The sequence below is a fragment of the Argentina anserina genome, chromosome 2 (genome assembly GCF_933775445.1).
Source record: "Argentina anserina chromosome 2, drPotAnse1.1, whole genome shotgun sequence".
NCBI classification, from domain to species: domain Eukaryota; kingdom Viridiplantae; phylum Streptophyta; class Magnoliopsida; order Rosales; family Rosaceae; genus Argentina; species Argentina anserina.
Window position 1 is genome coordinate 2,155,440 of NC_065873.1, and position 24,139 is coordinate 2,179,578.

General features: G+C 39.1%; 4 protein-coding genes and 1 long non-coding RNA gene across 9 annotated transcripts; all 5 read right to left on the reverse strand.

The window, feature by feature from the left end:
• Positions 1-235: 235 nt before the first annotated feature.
• Positions 236-1,937, reverse strand: LOC126782651 (uncharacterized). The gene is made up of 2 exons (XM_050507945.1): positions 1,819-1,937; positions 236-1,478 (listed from the first exon to the last, which is right to left on the reverse strand). Exon 2 carries the CDS (start codon positions 1,342-1,344, stop codon positions 367-369), a length of 978 nt encoding a protein of 325 aa, XP_050363902.1. The 5' UTR covers positions 1,345-1,478; positions 1,819-1,937; the 3' UTR covers positions 236-366.
• A 572-nt stretch (positions 1,938-2,509) lies between these two features.
• Positions 2,510-5,028, reverse strand: LOC126782645 (probable polyamine transporter At3g19553). Its single transcript, XM_050507939.1, has 3 exons — positions 4,698-5,028; positions 3,430-4,607; positions 2,510-3,248 (listed from the first exon to the last, which is right to left on the reverse strand). Exons 2-3 carry the CDS (start codon positions 4,404-4,406, stop codon positions 2,708-2,710), a joined length of 1,518 nt encoding a protein of 505 aa, XP_050363896.1. The 5' UTR covers positions 4,407-4,607; positions 4,698-5,028; the 3' UTR covers positions 2,510-2,707.
• A 4,092-nt stretch (positions 5,029-9,120) lies between these two features.
• Positions 9,121-13,164, reverse strand: LOC126782660 (FAD-linked sulfhydryl oxidase ERV1). 4 transcript variants are annotated; one of them, XR_007670780.1, is made up of 7 exons: positions 12,964-13,164; positions 11,293-11,370; positions 10,746-10,793; positions 10,106-10,170; positions 9,876-9,953; positions 9,373-9,574; positions 9,121-9,262 (listed from the first exon to the last, which is right to left on the reverse strand). XR_007670780.1 is itself a non-coding variant. In XM_050507956.1 (6 exons), the coding sequence occupies exons 1-6, from the start codon at positions 13,162-13,164 to the stop codon at positions 9,463-9,465; spliced, it is 582 nt and encodes a 193-aa protein (XP_050363913.1). In that variant the 3' UTR covers positions 9,294-9,462. The 4 variants fall into 4 exon arrangements, 2 of the variants coding, with proteins under 2 accessions (XP_050363913.1, XP_050363914.1); XR_007670781.1 differs by having other exon boundaries at positions 9,122-9,262; positions 9,362-9,574; XM_050507956.1 differs by lacking the exon at positions 9,121-9,262 and having other exon boundaries at positions 9,294-9,574.
• Positions 13,165-15,910: 2,746 nt separating this feature from the next.
• Positions 15,911-22,926, reverse strand: LOC126782646 (uncharacterized). The gene is made up of 6 exons (XM_050507940.1): positions 22,868-22,926; positions 22,667-22,740; positions 22,104-22,235; positions 17,019-17,150; positions 16,847-16,919; positions 15,911-16,772 (listed from the first exon to the last, which is right to left on the reverse strand). Exons 1-6 carry the CDS (start codon positions 22,868-22,870, stop codon positions 16,053-16,055), a joined length of 1,134 nt encoding a protein of 377 aa, XP_050363897.1. The 5' UTR covers positions 22,871-22,926; the 3' UTR covers positions 15,911-16,052.
• LOC126782666 (uncharacterized) lies at positions 18,842-20,306 on the reverse strand. 2 transcript variants are annotated; one of them, XR_007670784.1, is made up of 4 exons: positions 19,507-20,306; positions 19,205-19,330; positions 18,997-19,093; positions 18,842-18,920 (listed from the first exon to the last, which is right to left on the reverse strand). It is a non-coding gene; the product is annotated as an uncharacterized LOC126782666 (long non-coding RNA). The 2 variants fall into 2 exon arrangements; XR_007670783.1 differs by having other exon boundaries at positions 18,997-19,330.
• Positions 22,927-24,139: the final 1,213 nt, after the last annotated feature.

The following is a 24,139-nucleotide window of genomic DNA, read 5'->3' on the forward strand; positions in this document are numbered from 1 at the left end:
TTGAACTTACATAAGATTTGCAAGTGCTGTCTAACCACAGATGGGACCAAAATAGCATAACTTGCCATTGTAACACAAAATTAACAGAAGACCTTAGTAAAAAAAACTTCTTTAAGCGAGGAAATCTTACTTGTATTGAAGTTTGATGAATTATCATATCAACAGGCCACTGACAACAATTTTAATAACTTCCCACAGAACCAACAAGTTAATCTCTATGGCAATGCAGAAGCTTGATGACAAGAGGCAGCGGAGATTCATGTAAGGTCAAATTAAGGGTTCAAAATACTGAACCATGACTAAAGGAGGGTGTAATATCCCACTTCAGGATCACACCAACTATTGAATGTGTGTATACAATTTATTTCAATCTTCAGAAGCACGCAAAACAACCTTTTCAAGTTGTATGCCCCAATCTTCACCGAGTATCTGCGGATTTAACTCCACTGCAGCCCGAAAATCTAATATCGTTGCACGAGTAGAATCCAATCGTTTGCCCTTCATCCCAGCAAACCTTATACAAGGTTCAATTAATCTCTTCAGATAAGCATCTAATCCATTATTCAATAGGTTAACACAGTCAACAGAAGCATTCAAGCCCTCCCTCTGCAATTTCCGCTCCAAACGACTTTTTAATGATCTTGTATCAGGTAGCTCATTGCAGTTTTGACAGTTTTCCAGGTGGTAGGTACGGCATACTGATCCACTATGGAGAAATTTGCGTGATCCACCCAAATTCATAGATACACCAAAAGGAGCAGTTACGGGGCTTCTACTGTGAATACTTGGGCTTCCTGCAGCCTGTTCAACCTCTTCTCCATCTTCCACTGAGGCTACTTCAATTGGAGGCCTACTACCAAGTGAAAGCAATTCAGTAGCACTTTGCTGTACTTGTGCTTTAGAACCTGATTTTTCATAGGCTTGGGACTTCCCATTTGGCCCCAAAGGACTTGGACGATCACGAAACTTGTGGTCTCCATTAACTGCAGACCTCCCAGTCAGAGGGGATTGAGGAATTGCATCACCATTCTTCTTATTTTCACTTGGAACTTTCACAGTAAGAGTGTTTCCGGGTTTCCTAAAACTTTTTGAGGGTGGAGCTGTTGCATGGTGTGCATTCTTGATGATCGATCTAATAAGCTGGTTATGAAGGGGGAGATTGTCCCTTCCAATAATCTTAATGCACAACTTGTTGAAATCACACTTACTAATCTTCAAACTAAACAATCTTCTGATCAGTTCTAAGTATTCCTCAGCTCTCTCATGCCCAATCTTTTGAATAATCTTCGATTTCAACTCCAAAGTGTCAACACGAGAAAAGCTTTGATTGGGCAACATCTTCATCCCCTCAGCTTCTTACAATTCAACAACACCACATCTCAAATTAACATGAATTCTCCAAAGTGAAACACCCAAATGACAAAATGCAAGATCTTCAATCCAAATACCAAAGCCCAAAATTTTCAGACAATGCCCATCTGTAATTGACAAAAAATGGAATCAGAAAGCAAATTTCCAGACTTGTAACCAAAATGAACAAGACCCAACAACAAAAATTGCTCAAATTACTGTAGAAATTATCAATGGGAGGGAGCTAAACGTTGACTATGTTATAAGATCAAAAACTAATTCTTATAGCTCTAAAACATTCAGGTATTCAAGATAACAGAGTAGAGGAAATAAAACTAGAACAAATTAGTTAGATTTCAGCTACAATTCACAAAAAATGACACAACCCAGATTGAGATTTTGCCAAGAAATTGAAACCCAAAAAGTGAATTGACCAAAGAATGAAACTAGTTAAAGAGAAACACAGACCTGAGTGGATTTAGGGGTTCAAGTCAATGGCTTGAAGAAGTGAAGTGAAGTGAAGTCTGTCTGGATTATTTGCCCTGTTTTGTTTGGAAGCTATTTCTGTATTCTGATAAGTACTTTATAACAAGGGCGCCCACCAAACAAGGATTAAGATGCAGAGCTCTGTGTTCTATCCGAAGCTTCTTTTGTACCAAAACACACACGTGCGTTATTCTAGTTTCCAAGGCCCCGTTTGTTTTGCGCACTTTATTATCTTGCGTTTTTTACTTTCATTTACAAGAGTGTAAACAGAAACACAACCAGCTAATCTGATGCACATTTCCACAGTCCATTTCGGAGATAAATACATAGTAGTGATTTTTATGTGATGAAAGTTTGGATCTTGGACGCAAAGATCTAATGTTCTTTTCCTTTTCGAAGATAGAAGAGTGAAACAATCAACTACAACAGGGAAAATCTCAGACACTATTCTGATGTATCATCTCTGGTTGATTGAGATGTCATCATGTTCTGTTTAATACCACATATGCTCAAAAACATTGCATCTTCTCTGCCCTGCTTCCACCATTTGGTTTGCATGGAGAATTATCTTCTCACAGCTATTTCCTATATCATACAGAGTTTTTAAATTTCTGTGACGCTTTCGAATTTGATGATGAGATACGAAATATAATGTCCTCTCACATTCTGGCAGTTTTCAACTGAACTTAAATGAGAAGAGTGCATCAAAATAACTAGACACCAAATCATGGCATAAGAAAGGATACAAATATGCAGCTTTACATGTACCAGGATTACAGCTTCTTTACAGCTAAAGAATACATTGCTTTGTAAACCTGTGGAAGTTTTAGTGTTACACATCTTTGTAGTACAGAAGTATGATAAAGACCACCTACTCTAATTTGAAGGCTTCTTCTGACCTTATATTCGAAGATTCTTGATCGGCGTTAACAGATGGCAAGTCTGAGAGAAGGCTTATAGAAGATTCATCTTGAACATAATGCAATTGTGAAACCACAGAGAGGCCATCCGAACAATTCTTGGGAGCCTCAGTGGGTAGTTCTGCATCAAACTGTGCCCATCCATGGTCCTTTGCATGAACTAAAAGAGGGTATAACAATAGACCCACTATAATCACCAGACCACTAACTAAGAAAGTCCTCAGAGAAGCCAAGCACATAACGAGAATAAGCAACAATGAGGGAGGCAGGCAAAGCATTATTGCTCCAAATGTCTGGAAGGGAACTCGGTATGGTCTGTGAAGGTCTGGCTTCTTTATTCTCAATTTTATAAAAGCAGCAAACTCAAGAAGCATTCCGATAGCATATAAGAAATTCAAAAACTCCAAGATTTCCTGAAAACTCATCCACGACAAGAAGATGACCCCGGTGGCAGAGCACAGGATGCTTATGGTAGGTGTTCCATACTTAGACCTTTGAGAATGAAATTCAAAACAACAATCAGGCATTTCTCAAAAGTGCATTTCAGTTCACTGGTATGAAACTCAATATTGAAGGTCCTTTTTCCCAGGGAGATTGAGATTGATAGGAAATAGCCAAGGCATTCTAACAAAAAACAATCAGCTAGGAAGTGAAAGAACATAGAATGGCTAACCTTGAAGCAAATATAGCTGGAAGCATTCCCATCTCGCTCATCCCAAGAAGTTGAAAGGCATCACTGCTCATTTCTGCTTCAAACAACCCCATGTTAGACATTGCAGAAGCTGCTTGAATCCACCACTTGAGCCAAACGCCACCTATTAACATCCCAACTTCTGCAAAGTACCCATCAGTCCACTCGCTAGATGAAGAGTTTAAGGCTCCCGTACCAGCAAGAAGTGGAATCAAATATGAACCAACCACCACAACTACAGCCCCAAGAAGCGCCTTTGGAAATGTCTTGCTCGGATTATCAACCTCCCCTGCAAGAGTACTTGCCTTATCCCAGTAATTCAGATTCCAAAACATACTATTGAAGTATCCCCTCCACTCCACCTTCTTAAAGTCCACTACTAGCCAATGCTTGACCTTTATTCTAGGAATCGAAAGAACAGCCATCACAATAAATGGGCACAATGAAAAGACGGCAAGGGAAACTGCAGAGAACCCAACAATATGCAGCCCGCGGTAATTCAAGTAAGTCAATGAGAATGTTATTCCCAAAAGAGCTGGGATTCGAGCAACCATTCGATTGAAAATGGGAAATGAATGCTTCAAGTAATCCAAGAATAGGACAGGGTAAAGAGCATTGTCCATAACCCCACTAAACCATTTCCAAAACCCCTCTTGGAAACCCCAAAATGGCCCGAAAGCTGCTGATATCCAAAGCACATATCCACCATTTTCAGGGAAGCTTGTGGCAAGCTCAGCTGTCACCAATGCCTCTGGAATGCTCCAAAATAATGGGAACACCAGGAAGCCAAGCAATGACAAAAGAGGACCTCCTCCAGCCCTGACTGAATCCTCAACTCCAAAAGGACCCCCAGAAACCTCATAGAAGATTAAAGCTATAAGAGGCAAAAGTGTCAACTTTGGGTTTGGTTTGGCTGCAGGAGTGTCCTTGACATCACTGACCATTCCCTCTTCACCCATCCACAAACTTCAGATCAAAATATTCAATACACCAAATCCAAAACAGCACTCTAATGGATTCAGTGAATTGGATTATGCACTACCAAATGTTTGATCTTTGTAACTTTCTAATGTTGCTAAGCACAACCTGACTCTAACATGTAAGTTGCTTCAAACCTCACAAAGGATTCAACTTTATAGCTGGGACCATCTATCTATAACCTGCAAGGATTCACCAAACCTGTCTAACTCTAAACTGCAATCACATTCAAACCCACAAACCAAATGATCAAATATGTTGCAAAAAGGTACCTGCTTTATAGATTTTGCCAAACTGGGTTTCCTATAATCTTCATAAGAGAAATGTTGGATCTATGAATCCACACCTACCCAGCTTTCTTGGAAACCATGGCAGGATTGGACTGGTTCTTAATCTTCAACCCACTCCTTACACAGGAATGGTCAGGATTGAAGATAGTTGTGGATTGTGGGGTCAGGATAGATCAATCATAGATTCAATCTCTGACTTTTGATGTAGAAGCACTGAAACAGCTTGGAATAGTATATATAATGTTTGAATGGCAGGAAGATGTAATTCCATTTTCTGGTGTTTGCGTAAAGAAGGAAGCTGCTTTGGACGTGACCAATCCCAATCTGTCTATTTTCTATGCTTTGATGGCTCGTTTGGTATTGTTTTATGTACTTATATTTCATTTCATTTGTCTTCTAATTATCACCCGCAATTTATTTACCCAACGCCCAGATGCACTATTGTTCTAGTCTCATTTTTCTAGTAGCAGGGTTCGCAAATTTCTTTAATAAGAGGTCGCAAGTTTCATTCAATTACTTCTTTTTACTCGAATAAATCTTCTACTAATAAAGTAAGATCACAATAACTAGTCCCGAAAATACACGGACTTATAATTAGAATCATACCTAATTAGATAATCAGCATAATGCATAACTGTTACGAAAGTCTTTAACAAGTCTATTTATTTTCGACTGCAAGATAATTATTTAAGTTCATAGTATAACTCAGTCGAATTGATTATTATAAAACTAATTTAAAATTCAAACATTATTTCAAATAGAAATGTAAAATCCTCACAATCATCACCACAAAATAAATAAACTTCGAGGTCTTCTGAGTAGTCCGTCAATTCTGTTAATCCACACCTGCAGAACTATCTCATACACCATCGAATAGGTGCACTGAGATTGTAAACACAAATCTGGTAAGCTTCGCAGCTCGTATGAGTAAAACAACAATATCACTCGCATATAAATATAGAAGAAAATACTGAAAACATTAATTATAAATGCAATCATGAGTCATTGAACGGTTTATATGGTTGTCCAATAATATCTCAAATATATGTGCTCATGAAAAATCAGACAACCCCTCTGTTTACCCAAATACATTTATAATACGGGTACTCATGAGCGCTGGTACACCTCTGTTACCCCGGCAGACAGACTAGAGCTCTAACTGTATCGTAACTATTGCCCGACCAAGGTTAGGTCATAGCATGCCAACACGTCCGAAGACAGGTCCACATACCACAAAAACGTTTTAACATAACTCAAGTTAAAACCACGTACAAACAATCATCACATGATATTGTACAAATCAAAGTGACATGCTCAAATAAATAAATATCAATGCTATAATGAACTCATTCGCAAATGCAAATTACGACAGTATATAATATAACAAACCATATATATGTACCCATTTTACCAATTATACACATACACAATCCACTATATCATATACATATCATAGTGTAATCATGAATCTCCGCAAGGGTAGATTCGTCATTGTGAGATTTTACTCACCTTATATCCTGAGCGTAATTTCCACAATTCTGAACTCGAATCATTTACTTGTTGTGTCGATCACCTAGAATAGATAAGAAGAGAATTTAAAAGCGTTACGTAAAACCTTAAATGCCGAAACAGTAATAATGTTTTACAGTTCAGCATTTTCTAGTTTGTACGAAATTACTGTTCACATAATTACTATTCACATATTACTGTTCAAATACCTATTAATTACGTATTCTTGTATGATTACATACTATTTACATATTTCTATACAAGTACATACTATTTACGTATTTATGTACATCCATCCAAAACACAAGCAATCACACAATACAATCATCTAAATGAAATTCCGTACCTACACGAAGCCCTAGGACGGTCGGAAGTCACCGGAGGAGCTCAAAGTTTCGACGAGGTAAATCTCGCGAGGGGTGAGGCCAGCGGCGCGATTCAGCTTCCCTTCGCTTGCAGGTGGCTTCGGCGGTCTCCATGCCCTGGTCGGCGAGAAGCGAATGCGTGAGCTCAGGGTCGATTGCGGAGGGCCGTGCGACGCTTCTGGGCTAGGCGATGAGGGCCACGGTGGGCTGGTCGGCGAGATCGTCGGCGAAGTTTCTGAGAGAGGGAGATATCAGGGAGAGAGAGAGAGAGAGAGAGAGAGAGAGAGAGAGAGAGAGAGAGAGAGAGAGAGAGAGAGAGAGAGAGAGAGAGAGAGAGGGGGAGGGAGGCAGATGAAGGGTTTCCGAAATGGAAACCCTAATCCCTAAAATTCTCTTTTTATACCCACTTTCAAAATCGGAAACAAACTTCCGTTTTTAATAACTTTCACGCACGACGTCCGATTAGAACGCGTGACGTGTCCACGAACTCGTATCGACGATCTCTACAACTTTTGTGAAGGAAAATTTCACAAACGAGCGACGGAGTAAAAGTCGATTCTCGCGTCGCGGAAACGTAACGTTTTCATAATTAAAATTTCTGATACCAGTTCCGTTTTTCGACTAACAACGTCGCGAAGCGAACAAATGCGGTTTATTAAAATTTTACAAACTCTATTAATTTCTAAGAACTCAATTTATTTGACTCTGAAAAATCGGGTCATTACACTACTTAACCTCAAGAATATAAGGTTCACATTTGCATGGTCAATGTGACAATGTCCATGAGAATTCCTTTATTAAGTCTGTGGTTACATTGTGATTGAACAGTGATATCGTAAGGTGTCATGATGCTCTACTTGCATAAGATTCTTGTGGTCGAATTTAGCATCGTTCAAGTGAAGATCTTGGTGCAAGAAGAGTCGGTGTCGAATTTAGCATCGTTCAAGTGAAACGGAAAACAAGCCAAGCACATTTGAAGAACTGATTGTATAGCAATAGGGGCATTTGAGGTCTCACTGGGTGAACATAATCGAGTGTTCGTGGTATTGCTGTACTATTCCAGATTTCCAGTAATCATCATCTGATTTCACGCTTGTTCTAGTGTTTTCATATTAAGACACCAGTTTCAAATATTTGCAAATTGTAGACTCGTAGCCTACATGGAGGTAATCTCTCTTGCACTTAGCTTCTCTAATTGTTTTTTTACGCGCAGAACACAATTAGTTTGAAAGCTTATGAGGGTTTTGTTGGTGAATTTCCAGAACTGGTGCTGTCACATTGCTTCTTTGGTGTTATCTGACCTCACTTACATTCCCAATCCAGATACTCCCTGCAAGAGGTTCTTATGTCATCCTTTTTCATTCACTCATCCTTCTTTTTCTATACATTTTTTTTTCTTTCCAAAAAAGTTCTTAAAACAGGTATGTGGTATCAGTGAGAAAGAATCCACTGAATTGGTGTAGAATTTTTATGTGCTACATGTCGTATCGACTGTCACACCCCTACCCATTATGCCGTTGCTTGTGCTGTAAGCTTTTCTTTTGTGGTCTCCGCGTCGGCAGCCGTATGTATGAGCATTATAAGGGGTCAAATCATTCTCTTGCTCTCAGTTGCAGGTACATACATTTAAGTATTTAACCATAGATTTGTAGTTTCGAGTTTCGACAAATCGTTGGCTGGAATCATTCATGCTTTTCACTCTTCTATAAATGTCTTCTAGTTTGGTATCTACAGTAAAGAAGATCCAGTTGTTTTTTGTTACTTCTGCAAGATGAATGCAAAAGCTCATCTAGTGATCCAACAACTGCAGGCTGTCTCTAAGGTGAGCGTTTGTTTTGACATCTGAATTTTTGGTTCTATCTATCCTCCAAATTCCAATTATTTCTGTTTATTGACAATAAATCTTCCTCATATGGAGAAGCTCGATGTTATGATGGTTGATGTTTCAAATCTTATATCAGAACCATTTCCTATTTTTGGTTTTCATCAACCAGATGCTAAGTCATCTGTCAGCCTGGACGAGTATGCATTGGCCAAGGAAGGACTCCAGAAGATCTTTGATCTTGGGTTAGAAGCTTTAGCTGATGACAAAGTGCGAAAAATGTGTCTCGCTTATACAGCCATGCTTTCATCAGTTGATTCATGCCCACCAGAGTTAAAGAATAACCTTTCATCATTCGGAGAATACATCACAGAGGAACTCTCCACTTTTATTGAAGCTAAAAAGAAGTTGAAAGTTGTCTCTAACCTATCAGCTTCGGTTACCAACAAGAAGTTTACGCTCTGGCTACTCAGTTCCAAGTATACTAAGACTAAGAAAGAAAGCATTGCCTCGGCGGAGAAAATTGCCAACCTCAACGCCAGGATTCAGGAGTTAGAAGCTTCTAGAGCCACAGAAGAGAGAAACAAGGCAGAGAATGATCAGGTTGTGGATTACATCACGACAGAAGTAAGCACTGTCAAAGACGGTTTGGTCTCAGACTTGGAACAAGTGTACGCCATTGAGGGAACAACTGAAGCTGCTAATGTAGTAGCGAAAACACAGTCGATGTGGAATAGCCTATGGACTACTTTTACCAAATTTGCATGATGTAGCCTTAAAATGGAAAATGAAAGGAAAATGATGCTTAATAACCCTCTGTTGCTTGCAGGTTCAACAAACTGGCTTAATACCTGATCAAGATTGAGATAGGGGGAAATCAAAATCGTAAAATGTAGGAAGGATATTTTCTAAAATAAATATACGAGTTGGTTAAACTTGAACATGTGTACCATTATACTACCATTTCTAACTATCCAATTCTACTTCAGTCATCCACACTGCTATCAACTTCAATCATCCAATCCAACCCCAGAAAGTACTTTGACATGATCTATTTCCAGAAATTTGTGGTACTTCCTAGTATGTCGCAAGCACGCTGTTCACATTCCAACTTGCCCCACCTTGCTTCAACGCGTTCACAAGGGAATACCACTTTGTTAAGGCTGTAACAGTAACCCACAGATAAAAATTCAGATGAATTTGTTTGCAAAAAATGTACATGCTCAGGTTTTTTTCTCAAATCTCAGTGGAAATAAGGGCAATCCTATTTTTCAGGTAGCTCAGCTGGTTAGAGCAAAGGACTGAAAATCCCTTTATGAGTCCACGGTCAATTGAGCTTGTATACTGATCTTTTTAATACCGGCACATTGGAGGGACTAAAATCTGATCTTAGCAGTGTGGACGAACTCTAGTATCCAATCTCTTAATATTACAAGCAATGTGTAAAGATTATGCAGAACATACCTTCTATTAACAGTATTATGCACATGACATAGCCACTGGGAAAATTCAGCATGAGATCCAGCCTGTACAGGATTAGATCTGCCAAAAGTGTTGCCAAGGGATATAAGATAAATGGCTACAACTATACCATTTGAACTAGACATTAGTCAATTAACAGCAACAAACCCGAAATGGAACTGAAACTTAAGAGAACACAGAAATGACGAGCTTTAATAAAGATGACACTGTACCTAAGAATTTCTTGAAAATGATCTGCACATTCCTTGCAAGGGTACATTCGTGATAATATTGACATCTGCACAAACAATATCACATTGCTTGTAAAATCAGTCTGATGGCTAAACAATAACATTGGCTTCTTGTGAGATGTATTGACCAGGAAGAGCATGCATTTCAAAACATACTTCTTCAAACAGAACCACTCCTTAAAATACCAATGACCTCCGTACAAAAATACAAGGCCAACGCTATTGCCTCATCCATCATTGCGAGAGGCCCAAAAGAAAAAGAAACAAGAAAGAATCAGAATAAACCAAAATTGAAATGGCAAAGGTTAAATTATGAGTAAGTATTACCCCTTGAGTATTTAAATTTGCTTTTATAGTTTTACAAGACAAAGATAGGGCAACTCGTCTTAGATCTGTACATCTGTACTTTCATTGTACTCTCGTTTTCAGTAATGAACTTGTATAACTAATGAAGCAATCCCAACCCACAGTCCAATATAAGTAACCAAAAACAAAATTCAAAATACCATATAATTCATCTTTTTGAACCAGGCCTGCAGCAGGTTCCTGAGCACCCAATTCAGACGTTTACTCATGCCTCTACTTTTGATGAATATAATAGAGCAAGAGATAAGTGGCATACCAATTCTTTTACGTCCTTCTTCTGTTGCCTTGTTGGATTATCTGGATACTGAAAAGGCAAAAAAAATTTTTTTTTTTTAAAAATTCGGCCTACAATGCTGACTACTACATCTAAATTAGTGATTAGTGTGAATTCATGTGAAGCTACATTCTGAACTAGCAGGGGGGATTCATGTGGGTATTATAGAGACAATTGTTTTTTATAGCCCATAGTCAGACATAGCTTTATTGTACGACAATGGCTAGGTGGTAAACATCATTTTCATGTATGTTTATTATTCAGTAAGAACAAAGGCTGTCAAACTTTGCCCAGCTTAAACGATGAAAAAAACAGACTTTATTTGAAAGTTGAAACAAAACAAAAGGTCTGAAGGAAGAAACAATTGAAGATACTTTTGTGATATTGTCTTGGCTATAGGCTATAGAACAACTTTATTGCAATTATACAGTGTAGTGGACGCTAATCAATGGAATTTTTACACACAAAAATTCATATGTTTTTTTAATAACTTTATAGGATACTATACAGTATGAGCTATTCCCTTTACCTGAGCAGCAAGAGTGTGAAGAAAAGTCCAAGTAGCTCTTCCCAGCCCTTCTTTCGTCACAGGACCAGCTGATTGCCCCTGAATACAAACCACCATCAAAACTATAGCAGTGAAGCAAATAAATTTACAGACAAGTCCCCATCAAAATGCAATGCAAAGGTTTAGCTGCAAACACATCTCCATTGGATTAGTAATGACCTATGTTGCATGGATACGGCAAGAGGAGGCGTGTCGCCGTGTCCGACACGTTCCGACACGCCGATACGATACGTATTTTTACGTATCGGACACGCCACGTGGCGTATCGCAGAGCTTTGACTTTCGGATACGCTGACCAACACGCCACATCAGCAATAGATAGGCCACGTCAGCAATTTGACAATAAAAAAAACCTAAAACCGAAATCTCTTCAGAAATACCATATATACTTCAAATGTTCTTCTGTATATCTTGACGGGTAATATGGTTTTCAGATTCAAACAATGTGTTTTGATAACCTCAGCATCAAATCCCATTCTTCATTTCATGTTTGGTAAGATTGCAAAAGGCCTGCGCTATCTGTGGAATCACCTCGAGCAGTTGCCCTCTGCCATGAGTGTGAACTCAACCCTGATAAAACATAAGCCCTTCCTGTTTCTTCATATGCACGACGGTTTCCCATTCTTTCTTGCATCTCCTTTAACTCGGCTGAAAGTGCAACACACAACCGGTCACCTGCTTGTGCAGAAGGAGTTTCAGACAATTCCCGGTGACAGCTCTCCAGGAGGGAAACTGCACCAGCTAAGTCACCATTCTCAGCAGCTATTCTGGCCTCAGCCATTACTTCAGCTGCACGAAGCCTGTTGCGTTGCCTGTCTACTTCCATTGACACTACTAGTTTCCCAGCTACTACGGGCCTTCTGATAGTGACTTCACCAGCTTCATCCAAATTGACCATTTCTTTCGTAATGGGATCTTTGTAAAGACATCTAACCTGTACTAGTGACATCTCATCACTAGACTCACCAACTGGAATATTCATTGTCACCAAAAAATCCCTCACTTCTTCAGCATACAGGTCTCCAACATCAATAGATCCCATTCTTGCATCAGGCATCATGCTGGTTCTCACTCAGAAGGCCCCCAATGCACTGTGTAAATGCATCCTGAATCACACTTTCAGCTTCTATGAAAGAAAATGTATCCCCGGAAAATTGCACAGTATTAAAAATATATATAACCGTGTCGAAAGAGGAGTTTTTCAGATTTGCCGTGTCGCCGTGTCTGTGTCCGTGCAACATAGGTAATGACTTTACCAAACCACTTTTTCCACTTACAGATGACGAAATTCAGAGAGCAACACACTGAATCAACAATTGAACGTAGAGCATCCTATATTTCTATTCAAGGTTAATTGGCAATGGACTAAATGGAGAGATTAACTCAATTAGACGAAAGTCATGAACTTCTGGTTATAAAGGAGAGATTTTTGGCTGCTTGTATATTCCAACCAATGTAAACATTTGACACATACAACATGCAAAATGAAATCTTGTTAGAATTTCTCTCAGGACTTTCATCAGACAGTTGGTACGCACAGCTAACTAACCCACAAGAGAAACCAACGAAAGATGCAAACTTTAGAATGAGAAAGAGCGCATGGGGGATTGTGAATGAGGGGAGGGGGGTTACCTTGTTGATGGGATCATGGGAGGAGTCATTGGGTGATGGGGTAACTTTGGAAGAGGAGGAGATGGAGATTGAGGGGGTTTTGGTGATGGGTGAAGTGGAGTGGTGAGGAGGTTGGGGTATGAGATTAGAGAGGTGGGCCTGAACTGTGTTCGAGAGTTTTGCAAATGTTTGGAACAGTGCCTGCAATGGGTTCTCAGACATCTTCAGAGACGGTGAGAAGAAGACAAAGAAACCAGAGAGAAATTATTATTATAGGGTCATGAGCAATAAGGGCCTGTTTGGGTGTTGAAGAGCTTAGTGTTATTAGGCTTAGCCCATTTATTGAATCTTTTTTTTTTAATCAGTAAATAACTTAATTAATAAACGAAGAATGATACAACATTATTCGAATCCAACAACACGTAGATCGCATACACAGTTCAAAGGTCTTCACACGAAATCCATAATGACACTAGGAAGAAGAAAGACATGAACAAAACAACATAACCAGAGAAGCACACAGGACGTAGGAACGATCGAACCCCAAACGAAGAAGAGGACCAGTCAATCACTGGACCTTTGCGCTGGAACTTCAGTGTGTTGCTTCAGTGTGTTGATTGATCATAGTATATATAATGTTTGAATGGCAGATAACTATAGATCAATCATACATTCAATGTCTGACTTCTGGCATAGCCCAATAACTATAAGAAACACCCACCTCCACGGTAAATTTTATAAACAACCATACTAACTTCTTGATAATAATTCTACTGCACAAGCACTTAGGTTGTCAATGTGAGACATAAAGTGCAGTTTTTTCAAATCAGAAGCAAGATACAAATTATGCAAACTTCATAAAAGTTGTTCTTAAGCTGTTCCATACCGACTGTCGCTGAGATACTAACTGCTTAGCAGCTTCGACTGTTTCCTCCATATCATCAGAGACTTGTGCTAACTCTGAGACCAGATTATCTTTGGCAGAAATTACTTGTGTTACAATCAAATCCAAAAGCTCAGCAGTCTTCACCTTGTTGCTCTCTTCTGTCGCTAGAGCAGCCTTAAGGTTGGCAATTCTCTCCTCTGAGGCAAGAAGTTCTTTCTTTGCGTTGGTATACTTGTAATACTCTTGCTGGAGCAGATACTTCTTCAGAGTGATTGAAGCTTTTAGGTCTGATGCCACCTTCAACTCATTTCTAGCTTCGATAAATATGGGGGCTTCCTCTGGGATATCACCTCTGAATGATGAAAGTTCAGCCTTCAGTTCAGATGAGCAGGAATCGGATGATAGAAGTGTGGCTGAATAAGTGAGAAACTCTCTTTGGAGTTGGTCATCAGCTAAAGCTTCTAACCCCTGATCAAATATTTTCAAAAGTCCTTGCTTGGCCAATGCATACTCATGCTGGCTATCAAATGGCATGGCATCCACTGAATTATTATTGAAACCAGGAAGTGGCTTCGATATGAGATAAGCAACATCAACCATCATACCATCAAACTTCTCTAGCTTCAATGAGGATACATCCTAAAAATTCAATGTAAGCAATCACGGGATGCGAAGTTGAAGGATATATAGAGTAAAAAACACTAGAAAAATTGAGAAGCAACTCACATTGCAGGGTGAAGAGAACTCATGCAATCGTCGGATAACTTGACAAGCACTGGTAGCTGCCTTGCAGGAGAAACACCTTACTATTGGATTTTCTGCAACAAAGGAACTAAACCAGAAGACTTTAGTACAAAGTCGACATAGAAAAGAGAAGAGCTGTGAAGATTAAAGGCTTCAACTGGTTGAAACTGTAGATCATTAATAAGTGTACCTGCTGCAGAAGATAGCAAGACAATGATCTGTCTGCTCATAATGCTCACCCATGTGCCTGTTCCCAGTTGCACCGCAGAGAATGTTCTTACAGTATAAACAAAACCAATTCCCACTCGAGTGCCGGCATCTATTACATGAGAATTGTTCCGCATATTAGATTCAACTACATATAAAGCATTACATATAATTCCGGACTGGTGAAAACTTTGTTCATAAAACATCCAATTGAATACAACTTAACATAGAGGGGAGGTATATAATACACAATGTACTCTCATTTTTCACATTGATTGCACCTGATTGTTCAAAGATTTCTAATTGCATTCTCAGAGATTGAGTTAACTTTGGAAAAGACCAAAATATTTTCTCTTTGTATCTCAAATATAAGTCTTCTTTATATTTTCCATACCTTAATAGAACAAAAAACAGTCTCACCTGATCAATTATGCAGCGAGTGAATTTCAAACATAGAAACTGCAACTATAGATTACGAAATTGCTTTTGTACATCTTTGTTTTCCCAGTATCAATACAGTAATCATTTGTGAAAAAACATAAAGATATATAATTAATCAGATGATTATAGAACTAGAAATAGAAAATGTGGGGAACCTGTTGCAGGGAGTATCAGGCTCGGGAAAGACAATGTTATCAGAGGAGAGCAAAGCCATGTGAGAGCACCATGTCTGAATTACACCAAGCAAACCATTGAGTTATAAGCTTTTTTAAGAATAGCAGTTTTAAACCCAAAATATCGTAGTACAATACACCGAAACAAGTGCTTAGATAGAATTACCTTCAGTCGAAAAACTTCCATAGGTTTGATAGGGCAAACTTTTTTTTCAAGATAGCAGTCTCTTTTTAAGTTTTTATACTCAGGCTTGAGGCTTGTCGATCAATAGTTAGAACTTAGAAGCACTGTTGAGAATATTGCAGAATTAAAAATCGGAAAGAATATTGTTGTAGATCTTGTATATCAAGGCAGATACTTTCCCAGTTGGTTAGCTTAACTTGGAGACCAAGTTAAAGCTATATCTGTTTGACGCTTTACTGCCTACAATAAAACCTTTCTTTGTTACTGTCATTTAAGGTGACTTCGAAGCATGTGTAAACTAAATCAGGAGGTTCATTGCATTGAAATTACCCAAGGTGGAAGTTGGAACGTATGCCAACATAAATATAGTTGAACGAAAACTCAACAATCTAGGTCTTTAGTGAGTAAATGGAGTTCATGCACACACCTGTGGCTATTCCACAAGAATAAACAACAGCTGAATAGGCTAAGTGCATCATGCAAACTTGGTAAAACTAAGCTTCAGGTTATCCCAGTCCGACTGTTTTTGAGTTACTAACTGTGTAGCTGCTTGGATCGTACCCTCCATGGAAGGCACATGCGCCAAGTCCGAGACCAATTCATCTCTAGCGGTGGTGACTTGTTTCTCGATAAAATCTATAGCCTCATCAATCTTTGCCCTGTTGCTCTCTTCCGTAGCTAAACAAGCTTCCAACCTTTTTATTTCCAAATCTTTGATCATGGCTTTGAAGCTTGTTACTTTCTTGTCCGAGGCTGTCAATTCTTTTTTCACCTCATCATACTTTGAAGTTTGTTGCCGCACTACAAATTTCTTCTGATTGATTGAGGCTGATAAGTCTGAGGCAATCTTCAACTCATCTTGAGCTTTGATGAAAGCAGAGGTGTCCTCCGAAAGATTGCAGCTGAATGATGAGAGGTTAACCTTCAATTCTGAGGGGCATGACTTGGCTGATAGCAGTGTGGCTGAGTAAAGGAGAAACTCTTCTTCCACTATGGGATCAGCTACAGCCTCCAACCCATCATCAAAGATCTTCTGGAGTCCCTGCTTAGCCAGTGCAAGCTCGTCCTGGCTTACAAATGACTGAGCATCCAACTGTGGATAAACATTGATGCTAGGAAAGGGCTTAGACAAGAGATCAATAACATCTACAATCATTGCATCAATGTTCTCTAGCTTGGATGAAGTGGATCGACCCTATAAATGCAAAATGTAAGAGCTTGACTTGAAAGCGGACAATACATAAAATGAAAAGGAAGGGAAAACCTCACCTTGACCCATAATTGTTGGATCACTTGCGCATCTAGAGTTTTGCGGCAGGAGCAACACCAGAATGATTTTGTACTGTTTCATAAGGTAAACAAAGGGCGAAGACATGATTATACTCAATCGCGGCAAAAAAAAGATAAGACTTGAGAATGCAAACTTGTAGTAATTCATTACCTGCAATTGACACAGAGACAATGCTTTGTTTCGTCATAGTGCTTATAAAAATGTCCATTCACGCTAGCACAACAGAAGACATCTTTACAAGACAAGCAAAACCAATTTCCTTTTGGTGTTGGATGCTGACATCTAAAATATATGAAAAACCATTGAACAAATTAGTTCCACGAGGTGCTTACGATGATGTATATCTGTATCAGCAGATAATCCTCAAAGACCTTTTCACTTTAACAATTAATGTGAAGATTTTGTTCAATGAGAGAATCTCTAATTCCATCTTGACTTCCGATTGATAGCTCTGGCCTCTAGGAATGTACAGGTAAGATGTGCAAAGCTAAATGTACCTAGATCCATGGATCTGAAGAACAATCTAAATTGACTTACCTAGTTGCCTTTATATCATTGCAATCATAAACACTTATACAATTTCACTCGTATAGTAACTTCATTTTGTATAAATTTGAAGTTAAACGAGCAATTGGGTATCTTGTTTTCATAGATGCCAAAAAAAAACCATTCAATCTCTAAGTCTCAAAGCATTCAACTTTCTACGTTTCAAAGCATCGGGAAAGCAAAGAATGATGATTTAGTGAAAAGAAGTAACGGCATAGGATTATTACAGAGGAAGATGAACCTTTTGCAGGCCGTGTCAGCAGGGATGGGAACGGCAAACGGGTCGCAGGAGATGAAAGCCTGGAGGTGATCGCACTGTGACATCACCAAGCAAGAAACAGAAGCAAAGTATAAACCTTTGTCAAACAAGAGGCCAGAATTGGAGTTACTTCATGGGATCCGACAATCTGCAGAGAATAAATTGTAGAGGAGAGACTATGCTTTGATTACCATGGGAAAGTGACCAATTTATATTCGGTCCTCAATTTCTCATAGACTCGCAGTTGACCTTGCACTAGTACTATGTGGCATAGTGTGGGCAAGGTCGTCAGTTCAACTCATGAGATACGCTGATATACAAAACGTAAACAGTAAATGCAGGAATCAAACTCCCAAGTCCCAACTCATCATCAACTGTGTCAAGGCAAGTGCAAGTTTTATCAAGTAGACCCTTTACTGTGTTCAGAGAAGTATGCATATATGAGAAGAAACAATTAAACTTCCCCAAGCTGGTGATTAATCTAGGTAGGTTGTAGTGAGGAAGTTGTTTCATTTCACCACTCAATGTTTCCTCTACTATTAGCCAACTGGTATAACAGGAATAACAAGCATTTGAAAGCTAATAATCTTTCAGTGTTTGTGATACATATTTTTCCTGAAGGGTCAACACTGAAGTCAATGGTTGTTAAAGTTTTTCTCATCCAATTATGCTACACTGATGTCGATTAAGTTGAACTCTGCTTGCCAAATTGAAAATTTCGGTTCAACATTAATGGAGTTCCAGTACAGTAAGACACTCTAGTAGTTGTCCAAGTGAGATATTATTCTACGTTCTCAAACTCTAAACTTCATGTTGATCATAATGCCAGCCACTCGGCCAGTTTGTGTATACTTGGTACACTGTTGCTGGAGCACAGACTTCGTCAGTGATTGAAGCTGCTATGTCCGAGGCCACCTTCAACTTCTTTCTAGCTTGAATAAAATTGGAGGTTGCCTTTGTGAGATTTTCTCTGAATAAGGAAAGGTCATCCTTCAATTCCGAAGGACAGGAATCAGCTGATAGAAGTTTTCAAGAATAAGTGTCAAACTCTCTTTGCACTTGAACATCAGCTAAAGTTTCTAAACCCTGATCAAAGATATTCTGAAGTTTTTCCTTGGCTAATGCAAACTCATCCTGGCCAACGGATAGCTTGGGATCCACAGGATTACATGAATTGGCATAGAGATGAGATTAGCAACATCAACCATCATAGCATCTAGCTTCTCTAGCTTCAATGAGGACATGCCCTAAAATGCCATGTAAATTAAATAGAGTGAATTAGATTTGGAAGATACATGAAACAAAAGTTGGGAAGCAACTCACCTTGGGGGATGAAGAAAGCTCCTTCAATCGTCGAAGTACTTCATGAACTTTGTTCTCTGCCTTGCAGGAGTAACACTAAACTACTGGATTTGCTTCACTAAAGGTACAACAGTAGACATTTGTATCAAGTCACGATAGAAAAGTGAAGAGCTTGGAAAATTGAAGTCTTCAATTCGTGGATCTACAAAGCATATGTCAGATTAATTACCAGCAGTAGATAGTAAGACAATGATCCGTCTTCTTGTAATGCTCAATCATGTGCTTGTTCACAGATTGTCTACAGAGGATAGCCTTACAGTACAAGCAAAGCCAATTCCCTCGGGGATACTGGCAGCTATTATATGAAAATCTTCCACATATTAGAATCAATTAATTACATAATCATCATATGATTCTGGAAACTTGCACAAACTTTATTACTTAAAACATTTCAATGGTGACAGCTAAACTTAAAGAGAAGTATGTTGAAGTTAAACGGATGATTAGAGAACTAAAAGAAATATAGAGAACCTTTTGCAGGGAGTATCATGCTTGGGAATGATAATGCTATCACAGGACAGGGAAGCCATGTGAGAGCACCATGTCTGAAATACACCAACCAAACCATTGAGTTATAAGCTTCGAAAGAATAGCACCTTCACTGTCAAATTATAAGCCACAGAAACAAAGCATAGAGAGTTACCTCATTGAGGACAGTAGAATAAGAAAATTTAATATTGATGAATGTCTTTCAAAATGTAAGCACAAGTACTGGTATTCTAATAGAAGCAATCTTCCTATACACTAAAGGATCCCTACAATATCTACAAGGACATCTGGACAAAACTCGCAGTATCTTCTTATATTCAACCATCTGCTTGACGCTTTGACTGCCTACATTCAAAGCTGCTTTTGCTCATTTGAGGTGACTCCTTAAATTCTGAAGGCTGTTTATTTTTTTTTCCCGTTGTATAGAAATTTGAAAAAGATGGAAGTTAGAACGTATATACTAAGGTGTTTAGTAATTGGTTATGGAGTTCATATAGACACTCCTGGTTGACGTTTATGAGGTTGTCCCACCAAAATAGAAACAGTAGCTTAATTATGCCAAGTGCATCAAACAATCAAACTATATATCACCTTTATGAACCACGGGTGTGGTGTAGTGGTTTATGACCGCGACAACTCTTTAACCATGGCTTACACGTGGCATTGGTCAGAGGTTCGATCGTTGGCGGAGGCATTACACACCTCTTTGTTTCTAACTGAGCCACAATATGGACCTGAGTTGCGGCATTGTGGACATTACTGTGGCCAGGGCATCCGGTGAAATTTCGGATTAGAACCATTTCACATGGGCCCTGTCAGAAATTAGTCCTATGTCGGAGGTATTACCTTCAGCCGTGGGGATACCATGATGCCCGGTTTCTAGACTGACCCCTCCGCTTCAGTATGTAACGGTGTACCATCGTGAAGCATTGGGGGTTGTCCTCTGCTGGGTTGCCTTCGGGCCCCATATAGGAAATATCTTAGAACTGGAAATCAAAAAACAAAATTACCTTTATGACTTCTAGGAAGCATCCTTAAGATATATAGTAAGATTTTGAGTGTTGGTAATTTCTTGATCTTAGAAGTCAAATGGGTTTGAATCTTATTGATTTCAAGCTCAAGTTCTGATTAGAACTTGTTGTGGCCGTCTGATCACCAAGTAATTTGGTAGCCAATACAGCAGTAAAACTGATAGTCCAGGTAATGTTCTGCAATTATAGCGATGATTTTCGCCAACCACGTCGAGTGCCAAAAACTGTGATCAGGAAAAATGTGGTCAATAGAATACCTAGAAGAACTACACAAGGTTAGTCCAGGAAAAATGTGATCAATCATATCTTATTGAAGGGCTTTTACAGGAAAACATCATATCTACAACATTGCAATGGAATGATCAACTGTTTTCGGAGATACCAAAAAATTATTCAACCTCAATGCTCAAGCATTAAAAACGCATATGAATGAAGAACAGTGAAACTAACTCATGGCAATTTATGAATCTCAGAGAACACTAATAAAACCTGGGGGAAGATGGAACTCTTTGCCAAGGAGTATCAGGGTTGGAAACGCCAGTAAGATTACAGGGCACTAAAGCCAAGTGATGATCACGCTGTATCTTAATATCTGTACAAAATTATTGCAATCTGCAAAGTATAGTGAAGATAGGTAACCTTAACAAAAGAGGCAGAGTTAAAGTCAGCTATGACTACCATGGTCAGTTACAATGACCATGCTGTTGTAGAGGTATGAGGGAAATCTCTCTAGAACAAAAGTGGCCAAATTATAGAGGGAGAATCACAGTTGACCTTTGTATAATAGCGAACAAGATTATAGCACTGTTTGTGAGCAGTGTCTTATAATCAGGCTTGTCAATTAGCAGAACTCGGAAGCACAACCATCAATTTGACGCTTTGACTGCCGATACTGAAAGCTTCTTAATAACAAAAGATGACAACTAGATTCTGAAGGCCCTATTTGTTGCATTGACCTTTAAAATAGACGCTAATGAATGGAGTTAAACGAAACCCAAACAGTGACTAGTAAATGGAGTTCATGCACACACCTGTGGTTATACGGTTATCCCACAAAAACAGAAACTGCTAAATTGCGCCAAGTGCATCATGCAAACTTGGTAAAACTAAGCTTCAGATTATCCCAGTCCGACTGACTGTTTAGCTGCTTGGATCGCTCCCACCATGGAAGAAACTTGTGCCAAGTCCGAGACCAATCCATCTCTAGCAGTGGTGACTTGTTTCTCGATGGAATCAATAGCCCCATCAATATTTTCCCCTGTTGCTCTCTTCCGTGGCTAAACAAGCTTCCAGCCTTTTTATTTGTGCTTCCAACTCTTTGATCATGGCCTTGAAGTTGGCAACTTTCTCGTCCGAGGCTACCAATTCCCTTTTCACCTCATCATACTTTGAAGTTTGTTGCCGCACTACAAACATCTTCTGAGTGATTGAAGATGATAAGTCTCAGGCCACCTTCAACTCATCTTGAGCTTTGATAAATCACCGCAGAGAACAAATGAGGAAAAAGAACTTGAGCCTGCAATATTTAGAAACTACTGCAATGCTTACTTGCAGTTGAGACAAAGACAATGCTTTGTCTCTTCATAATGCTGATAAAAATGTCCTTTCACACTAGTACAACAGAAGATGTCCTTGCAGGACAAACAAAACCAATTTCCTTTTGGTGTGGAATGCTGACATCTACAGAAGGAAACCATTGTAAAAATTAGTAACACGAGGTACGTATCAAATGCTCATACTTTGATGATGTATAACAGTTGATATAAAATCCTCACAGAGCGTTTCACATTAACAATTAATTTGAAGATTTTGCAGGTAATATGAATAAAACCGAAGGTACCCAGGACTAACGATTTGAACAAGTTAAATGCACTATGTTGCTTCATGCAAACATAAATACTTCCTATAAGGAATCCACATATTCATTCATATAGTTGGCAAACTTCATTCATGTGTTTTGAGACGATCATAGGCAATACATGAGGATGGCATTATGGATACGCTAAATCAATCACTGCATACTAAAAGCTGAAGTTAAACGATCAATTGGGTATCTTGTAATCATTGGAGAGAAGACATGGAATGGCCATATTGGAAGAGAAAGATTGAACCTTTTGCAGCAGGGTGTGCTGGGGATGGAGACGGCAGTTGGATCAAAGGAAATGGAAGACAGGTGGTGATCGCACTGTGTCATCACCAAACAAGAAACAGAAGCAATTCGTTAGGAAATAGTGTCAGAGAATAAAATTGTAGAGAAGAGGAAGAAGAAGACTTGGAGTCTGCTTAGATTACCATGGTAAAGTTGAGATTACCATGGTAAAGTTGAGGCTGCTCTTCTGTTGTGTTCTGTTCTTCTCAATTCCAGAAGAGTCAAAAAATCTGTGTTGGGCCTCAAATAAATAAAAATTGCTGCCCAATTCCTGTTAGGGAATGCGGAAGAATGAACTGAAGAATGGAAATCGAAATAACTCACAACCACAAGCGAAAATAAAATGTAAGAGAACACAGTGATTTAACGTGGTTCGGCAAAGTGCCTACGTCCACGGATAGCAACAATAAAGAACCTCCACTATACGAAGAAAGGTTACACCGAGAGAAACACTACTTCAAGACTCACACTTGAAGGGATACACTCTCACACACTTTATTTTGCTACACACACAAAACTCTCTACTTGGAGTTTTATCTCTATCTCTCACTCTTGATCACACACAAGATGATCTCTCACTTATTGTTCTTCTATGTTTATTGCACCACTTCTCATGCCTTTATATAGGCAAACATCTTTGTGCAATTCATGCATTTGCATGTAACATGCATGGAAGCAAAGTCAATCTTCTTCCTTGATTCATGCTCAATGTTGGCATGCTCATCAATGCATTCTTCTTTCTTTGTCAAACAAATCAACCACCTACCACCATAAGGTTGTAGATTTGTTTCTTACCTTCAACAAAGGTTGCTCCAAGTTTCAACAAAACCAACTCCACCAATTAATGGGTCACCAAAGCACTAGGTGTGCTTGATTTACTCATGTGAACATCACATAGTTTTCACACCTCCATTAGAGAGGGACTTACCTTATCAATCTCCCCCTCCCGACTTAGATGGAGGGATGCGTCATTCCAGACGCGGTTCTGCAGAACTCGAACTTCTCCTTCGGTAGAGACTTCGTCATCATATCCAAATTGTTCTTGTCTGTATGAATTTTCTTTAGCAGAATTTCCTTAGCAGAATTTCCTTAGCTTCCAGCACATCACGTATCCAGTGATACCTCACATCAATGTGCTTTGACCTCGAGTGAAAACTCGAATTTTTGCTCAAGTAAATCGCGCTTTGATTGTCACAATGCAAGACAAACTCTTGTTGTGTATGACCCAATTCCTTTAGGAATCTCTTTAACCACAAAATATCTTTGCACGTTTCTGTAGCTGCAATATACTATGCTTCTGTAGTTGACAAAGCAACACATTTTTGTAACTTTGATTGCCACGAGACAGCTCCCCCTGAAAACGTGATCAGGTATCCGGATGTGGACTTTCTCGTGTCAATATCCCCGGCCATATCTGCATCTGTGTAGCCAACTA

Bases quoted from the DNA above. Each gene is read 5' to 3' on its own strand.
- LOC126782651 (XM_050507945.1), bottom strand. From the start codon at position 1,344: ATGAAGATGTTGCCCAATCAAAGCTTTTCTCGTGTTGACACTTTGGAG.
- LOC126782645 (XM_050507939.1), bottom strand. From the start codon at position 4,406: ATGGGTGAAGAGGGAATGGTCAGTGATGTCAAGGACACTCCTGCAGCC. The intron at 3,249-3,429 runs GTTAGCCATTCT...TCATTCTCAAAG, and splicing joins CCAGCTATATTTGCTTCAAG to GTCTAAGTATGGAACACCTA.
- LOC126782660 (XM_050507956.1), bottom strand. From the start codon at position 13,164: ATGTCTGAGAACCCATTGCAGGCACTGTTCCAAACATTTGCAAAACTC. The intron at 11,371-12,963 runs GTAACCCCCCTC...GTTTGTATTCAG, and splicing joins CCCATGATCCCATCAACAAG to GGGCAATCAGCTGGTCCTGT. The intron at 10,171-10,745 runs GTATGCCACTTA...TTGTTTGTGCAG, and splicing joins AGAAGGACGTAAAAGAATTG to ATGTCAATATTATCACGAAT.
- LOC126782646 (XM_050507940.1), bottom strand. The intron at 16,920-17,018 runs GTAATGAATTAC...CTTATGAAACAG, and splicing joins TGTCTCTGTGTCAATTGCAG to TACAAAATCATTCTGGTGTT. The intron at 16,773-16,846 runs GTGAGGTTTTCC...TTGCATTTATAG, and splicing joins TCCAACAATTATGGGTCAAG to GGTCGATCCACTTCATCCAA.